Source organism: Miscanthus floridulus, chromosome 1, assembly GCF_019320115.1.
Source record: "Miscanthus floridulus cultivar M001 chromosome 1, ASM1932011v1, whole genome shotgun sequence".
In the NCBI taxonomy this organism is placed as follows: Eukaryota; Viridiplantae; Streptophyta; class Magnoliopsida; order Poales; family Poaceae; genus Miscanthus; species Miscanthus floridulus.
The window spans coordinates 13,102,369-13,109,719 of record NC_089580.1 but is presented as its reverse complement, the minus strand read 5'-3'; the positions used below and the strand labels follow the sequence as shown (position 1 = coordinate 13,109,719).

Here is a 7,351-nt window from a genome sequence, read left to right as displayed (position 1 = left end):
CCACTCGTGCAGCACCGCCACCGCCACCTGCTCGCAGCTCGCATCAGCGACGCGCTGTGAAGCAGCCCCATGGCGCAGCCACCAAGCATGCCTCCGCGGCTCCTCCTTATGCCGGGCCTGAGCCGCTGCAGCTCGCAGCAGTTGCGTCTCTGCGCCTCGCCTCGCCCGCTGCCACTTCCGCGCTCTGCCAGACCGCCTCCTAGTCACGCCACCACCGCCGCCAGGTTTTAGGGTTTCGGATGGGGAGTCACCGCAAGCCGAGTCAGGTGGGAGAGAGAGGGACTCCGGACTCGGATCTGAGACGGGGTGAGGGAGAGGGAGACTGGAGAGGGAGTCGGACAGGAGAGGCCTCGGGCCTGCCCAAGTGCCCAGAGCGGTGCGTTGTGGGCCTTGGAGGGCTGCATCCAAGATTGGGGAAGCGGAGATTCAAGATTGTTGCTAACTTCAGTTCCGCGGTTGTTTGGTTCCACTCGAGTAAAAAACCAACACCGTAGCCGAACACCGAAGTTCCCAGAATCCAAAACCAAAGCCGAACCGAAAAACCGAACTACCGACTATTCGGTTCGGTTTGGTGTTCGGTTTTCGATGAAAAAACGCCTAGGGTGACCTTATAGCCGGGTTTGCTATCTCAAAATGGAGTTGTGTGCCGCCATCGACCATCCAGCCAAACGACGGCCCAAGGATCCCTCCCTCCCTCTCTTCCTCCTGCTGCGGTGCGTTGCAATCAAATCAAATGAAGAAAAAAAACAAGCGTAGTCGAATCGGCGGGCGGGGCCTCGTCGCAATGGATGGATGAGCACAGCTGGTGGGGGAGGTGGGAAGGGGGGAGACGGTAACGGAGGCGGGGAGGGTTAAAGGGGGAGGCGCCGGTGTGGGCGAGTTTCCTTTTGCACGGGCGGGCAGAGCGTCGAGGTGGAAAAAAAATCGCACGGGGATTAGGGCAGGATGCATCGCCGCCGGGGGTTCCATCCGCACGGTGTGGGACGCGCCGCCATCGAGGGGCGGGATGGGATGGCCCATGGCGGCGAGGAGGCGCCACTGCCTTGCGCTGCCGCCTGCAGAGAAAAAGGGGCGTCGCCACCGGTCCTCATGCGCCGATCCGCATGGAGGTGGGGGTGGCCGGTGGGGGCGGGATGCGGACGGCGCGAGGGGGCGCGATGGGGAGATGGGAGGGGAGGCGGCAGGAGGCAGGAGGCAGGAGGCAGGAGGCAAAGAGAGGACGCAGCGAGACGACGGCGAAGCGCCACGGGCTCGGGCGGCGGCGGCACTGCCTGATGCGGGCGGGCACGGGCGCGGGGTGGGCGCGGCGGCGAGCGACGTTTTTTTGGAAGGGAGACGGGCGTAGGGGGCGCGGAGAAAGATCGCACGGGCTGCAGGTAGACAGGACAATGGACGAATGTCGCACCAAAAAATATCCACGTTTTGTTCTTTTTAGTTGTATAGGAGACTTCTCGTTGTTGTCCGAACGTTCGATACGACACGGACAAAGTTTAGTCCAAACACCCCTGCCTGAGGAACACCGACGGCTTGAGGACGTACACAAGGAAACCATCGACGTGGACGACTTGAGGGAACTGGGCCGGGTAGTACACCGCACGGGGCACTCTGCCTCCTCAAGGCCATCTGCAAGCGGGTCGCCACCGTGGCCCTTGCCGTTTAATTTGCAGGTAGCGGGCCTTCGATCCGTACAACTGTTGACTTCCATTGAACTAGGTGTGCTCATCTGTTTCGCATTTGCATATATTATACATCATCAAACAGCGACACCTACTGTTTCTAGCGTATGGATTTTGTGTCTCCGGTACGCGTAATCTGTAGTGTAGGGTCAGCAACGGGCGCTGTAATCTGGATATTCTACCGTATGTGTTTCTGCAAAGTCCAGCCAGCATGACAGTGCGGCAAGCAGAGTACTCCGTAGTAAGCGCTCACAGGCTACCGCAGGACGTGCCGCTGGCCGCAGGTGCACCGTGCCTGCATTTCTATCGTGTCGTCTGAGTGTCCATCTATGATCTATCTTGGCTGGAACTCCGACACGGACATCCCGTTCAAAGAGAACGCAGCAGCAGCAGCAGCAGACGACACGTTACGCCGCTCATCAGAGCTCATCGTCTCCCCGTACGCAAAGGCGAAGGCCGGCTTCGACGGTGCCGCAAAGCCGCCTGACGATTGGCCGTGCAGCATGACGAGGACGTCGAGCATGGTCGGGCGGTCCGCCGGGTTCTCCTGCGCGCAGAGCAGCCCCAGATGGATGCACTTGACCACCTCGCGCTCCGTCTCCAGGGACTGGCAATCCAAGAACGGGTCCACGGCCTCCAGCGCGGTGCCTCTGACCCAGTGGTCCCACACCTAACAACACATGACATATAATCATTTTTACTTGGATCATGTATACAAGTACAAGTATACGGTGTTTCTGACCCAGTGACCCAGCGGTCGGTGTCTCTGATCCAATTTTGTGTTAAAAAAAAGTGGGTCGTGGAATGTGAAAACGAAGAACAATATGTAGGAGTAGGACTGGAACTCACGTAGCCCAGCAGAATGATGGATTCTCCGGCTGCTGATTCCAACATGTCGGTGTTCTTCCGTCCAGTAACGATCTCCAGGATGAGGACTCCGAGGCTGTAAACGTCAAGCTTCACCGACAGTTGCCCAAGAACCGCATACTCCGGCGCCATGTATCCTCTGCCAAGTGCCAAGCATGAAAACAGCTGAGTTTTCAGATCGCGGAGAACTACTGCTCGACGAAGAAGCTAGGAAGAACACAGCACAGAGCAATGTGGCCCGATGTTACGGCCAGCGATAGAACTTATAGAATTCAGGGTGGTAGCAGCAGATCAGAGCACGGGAAGGGAAAGCAAAGCAGTAGGTCGGGACACCGAAGAGGAAGCCGGGAGCTCAAGCCTGTAAGCAACGTTACCAACGCGAGCCAGAATGCGATAGGGTCCGAAAAACTTGAAGGCAAGCTTCTGATTGCTTCGTTGTGCCAAGGAAGATTGCACGTATGATTGCTTAGCTCGGTTCAGATGCTGGCGAATGACATCGGTCATCAGAGCACGATCAGACAACCATGTAGCCAAATCAGTGACTGGCGTATCTGGCGAAGTGGCAATGCCAAATTGACGTGGAGCATATCCATATAGCACTTCAAAAGGTGAACGCCCCCATGCCGAATGCTTCGTTCAGATCGGAGAACCAAACTGGCGCAACCGGAGTGGTCCTCAGAGATCATGAAGGTCGGTGGTGTGGTGCTTGGGCGAAAAGGTATGAACATTGCTTGAATGCGCTGACTACTGAAGCCATGGCTTGCCGTGATGGGATGCAGTACGCGCTGAAGAGGGGTGTGGAGTACCTTCAGTTAGAGACGGACTGCAAAGTGTTGGTTTCATTGTGGGAGAAGAGCACTTTTCAGAACTCTGAAATTGGTCCTTTGCTGCAGCAGATCAATGATCTAAGCCGGAGCTTTGTTGAAATTGATTTGTTTTTCTCTAATAGATCTTGTAATAGATTAGCCCATGAATGTGTTAAATTAGTCTCCTGTACTAGGTCGGTGGAAGAGTGGCTTATACCACCACTAGCTCTACAGGAGATCATGTATGCCGATTGTAAACATGTTCATGACACTTGAATGATGCTCCGGTTTGTTCTAAAAAAACAGAATTGCTAAACCTCAACCGGTTAATTTGGCCTCTCCAATTAACTGATTTTTGGGCCATCTGATCTTACGCGGACGGCTAGCAGGGGGCGCGGCCGACGAACAGGCGAGGCACGCGCAGTCAGCGAGGGCCGGCGAGGCAGCAGGCGCGGCCAGCCTCAGAGGAGCGGGCCGGTGGCCGGCGACAAGGAGGGCCGATAGCCGGCTACGAGGAGGCCGACGAGGAGGGCCGCCCCCAGGCGGGATCACCGTTGCTGCTTCTTCTCCAGACTCTGTTTGCATGCGCATTCGACGGAAGGGAATGGAAGGGAAGGGAAGGGAAGTGCGTAGGCGACGGAAGGGAAGGGATAAGGTTGGGGAGGTGGGTCCCAACACAATTTGGGAAAATTTGTTTTGAAATTTATGAAAAACTTGTGAATAATTTGAAATATATTTCTCTGGTATCTGCAATTCATAAAAATAATTTGAAAGTATTTCTGAAAAATTTGGCATATATTTGTATTATCTCCAAATTATACCACCGTGTTCAATAAATTACACTGAAAAAATCATTGTAAATCTAGTAATAAGACATTGTAAATATAGGTAGAAGACACTATAAGTACATGGAAAAAATTCAGTTGACAGGAGGGACGAAAACAACTAAATGTCATCTAGACAGATAAAAAAAAAGATGTTCGACGATAGGAAAGAGACAAGCGAGAAAGAAAATAAGGAACGAACCTGTAGGTAGGTAACTTTGGTCAACTCCAGAAATCCATTAGTTTTCGTGACACCCCTTGAGGTCTTGTTTGAATGTTATCGAATTCACCTCAATCCACGTACGTTGAGGTGAATTGAGGTGGAATTTAGTTCAACTTCCACTCCAATCCATCATAACACATGTGTGTTGATATGAATTTGACTATATCCAAACAATGCCCGAGGGTGCTCTATAAAATCATTCGTGCGTGAGTATGCATTGTACTCTCTCTCTCTCTTTTTTATAACTATTTGACTCTCTTTGTTAGATGCCAACTTCAACTTGCATGTGTGAGTATTACAGAAATTACAGAGGATGTGATGTATGGTAGTAGCGTACCGTCTTGGTCGTTCCGGCCTGACGCACCCGCCGCCGGTGGCGCGACCAGCTTCATTCATTACTGGCTGCTGTCGTAGAAGGTTCACCACACCAGATTGAACTGTGCGCCGCTCGTGCCATTGAGTACGGCTGGCATATCCTCATCCTCCTCCCTGAGCCTGTCCAGGCATCCCTTGCACGGCTCCGGCGCGCACTGCACCAGCCCGTAGATGCTGTGCACTAGGGCGTAGCCCGTCGTGAACCCTTCGCCGGAGGTCATCACGCCGGCGGGCGGCGGCGTACCTCGACGTCGAGTTGTGTGCCGCCCTCGACGGTGATGTTGACCTCCAGGTTGAGCCCGTACCGTACTGCACCGGGGCGGTGGGATCGTTCGAGAACCTTAGGATGAGGCGGTCGCAGTAGACGGAGACGTCCTTGATGCCCCTGCAGGGGGCAAGCCGGCAAGGGCGAGGACAGGACCGCAGCTGGTGCATCGCGGCAGAGCACGAGGCCCCACACCTGGTCCATGGCGCGGCCGGCCGACGGTAGAAGCATCCACAGACAGGGACCCAAGGGCCAAGGAGCGCAACGACGTTGAGGTCGTATGAGTATGAGCCGGTGAAACGCATTGCCGAGTGGTACTTTCTGCATGTAAAAAGGACCTCCTGAACCAGATACGATACGACCGTCGGATAAGCTCAGCGGCCGGCCGGCAGCGGTTACAAGTGGATTTTTGACCGCGTGGTGCAGAGCAAGTTCATGATGTTGACCGCGTGGCTCCGTCTGGGGTGGTGAGCAGACAAGAGAGCTAGTAGGACAAAGACGGATACCATGGGGAAGGTGTTCATGGTAGTTGTTGATGCCAGCACAGGGCCACTCCTTCCCCGGCTGTATTTTTGTTACCTGCGCTTTGGCCATTTGGCCTCGTAAAATGGTCAGAGGGGCCTTTTTCTGGCACTCGGCAAAGATGTATTTTGCTGAGTGCCATTTTTTGGCACTCGGCAAAATACGTCTTTGCCGAGTGCCTTTTTTTTTGGCACTCAGAAAAATGCGTCCTTGCCGAGTGCCTTTTTTTAGCACTCGACAAAGAGGTATTTTGCCGTGTGCATTTTTTTTTTGGCCCTCGGCAAATTATTTTTTCAAAGCAATTTTTGAGGCCCAAAATGAATTCAAATGAAAAACTTTTCAACTACAAAGTTGCATAACTTCTCAAGATCTATAAAGTTTATTTTGGTCATTTCTTCATTTGACAAAACGACAATAACGTTGTTTATAAAATCTACATCTCTCTCATATGTCTCATTAGTTTCATGAAAGTAGAAGAGGGATATATAAGATTTGTGAATAATGTTACTACCACTATGTCGGATGAACAAATGACCAAAATAAACTTTGTAGATCTTGAGAAGTTATGAAATTTTGTAGTTGGCAACATTTTGATTTGAAATCATCTTGTCATGCAAAAACGGCGTTTGAATTTGAAAATTTTAAAATTTGAATTTTTCAAAAGACCTCGGATGGAAAAACTTCCTAAACGAAAATTGTAGATCTCCAAAAGTTATGAAACTATGTAGTTGACAATTTTTTTATTTGAAATCATCTTATCATGCAAAACTACGTTTGAATCTCTCAAATTTAAAATTCGAATTTTTCAAACGACCTCGGATGAAAAAACTTCCTAAATGAAAATTGTAGATCTCGAAAAGTTATGAAACTTTATAGTTGACCACTTTTTGATTTGAATTCGTTTAGGGCCTCAAACAAGTAATTTACTCTCGGTTTAGTATAATATATGAGGATAGATAACGGAATTTAGACACAAGTGACAGTGTAGTGCAGTGGTAGAGCAGCAGACACGCGAGGAAGAGGTCGTGAGTTCAAATCCCACCGGCCGTGTTAGCCGCGAATTTTGCGCTAAAAATGCAGCGACTTCGATGGCCGGTGGAGGCCTTTCCCGAAAAAAAAATTTTGCTATTATTTTTGGGTTTTTTTTGCATTTTCATTTTGCCGAGTGTAAATTCTTTGCCGAGTGCCCTTTGCCGAGTGCGGCACTCGGCAAAGCCTTTGCCGAGTGTATTTCGGGCTTTGCCGAGTGCCGCAGACACTCGGCAAAGTGCCAGTTTCCGTAGTGTCATCCATAATACTAAGTTTGAGAACAATGGCAGGTATTGTTGGAGAAACCTCGGTGGAGCTCTTCGGTGCTCCCGTTTTCAGCCAAGTGTAACAACTAGTTGAGTGTGTTGCGCTATAAAGCTTGGCCGGGCTTATCAGAACTCTTGGATCCCCACCTTGTAGAGTTGGTTTTGGTTTTAGAACTTGAAATTAGCTATTCAAACCCCCTTCTAGCCATCACATAGATCCTTACAACAATGCACTATCGAATTAGGCGAAATCTCTTCGTGTTTTTGGCCTACAGGATGGGAACAGAAAAAACCTGCTCCCTAATCACTCTCGATTCCCCTCTTTGTCCATGCTTATTCATCTCCTGTGCCCCTTTCCATTGACCACATCCCTCTCTAGGCAGCCATGTCGCCTCTGTCCATGGCTAGTGAGGTGCGCCAGGGCGTGTAGAAGCCATAGCTAGGAGGAATCGATGAGATACTCACCATGGGTGATGGATTTTTGCGGCAAGGAATCTC

At 51.3% G+C, this 7,351-nt stretch overlaps 1 protein-coding gene across 1 annotated transcript; it reads right to left on the bottom strand.

Moving 5' to 3' along the window:
• Positions 1-1,818: 1,818 nt before the first annotated feature.
• On the bottom strand, positions 1,819-4,859 carry LOC136473310 (cysteine-rich receptor-like protein kinase 44). Its single transcript, XM_066470978.1, has 3 exons — positions 4,734-4,859; positions 2,526-2,682; positions 1,819-2,346 (listed from the first exon to the last, which is right to left on the bottom strand). The coding sequence occupies exons 1-3, from the start codon at positions 4,790-4,792 to the stop codon at positions 2,011-2,013; spliced, it is 552 nt and encodes a 183-aa protein (XP_066327075.1). The 5' UTR covers positions 4,793-4,859; the 3' UTR covers positions 1,819-2,010.
• Between the last annotated feature and the right edge of the window lie 2,492 nt (positions 4,860-7,351).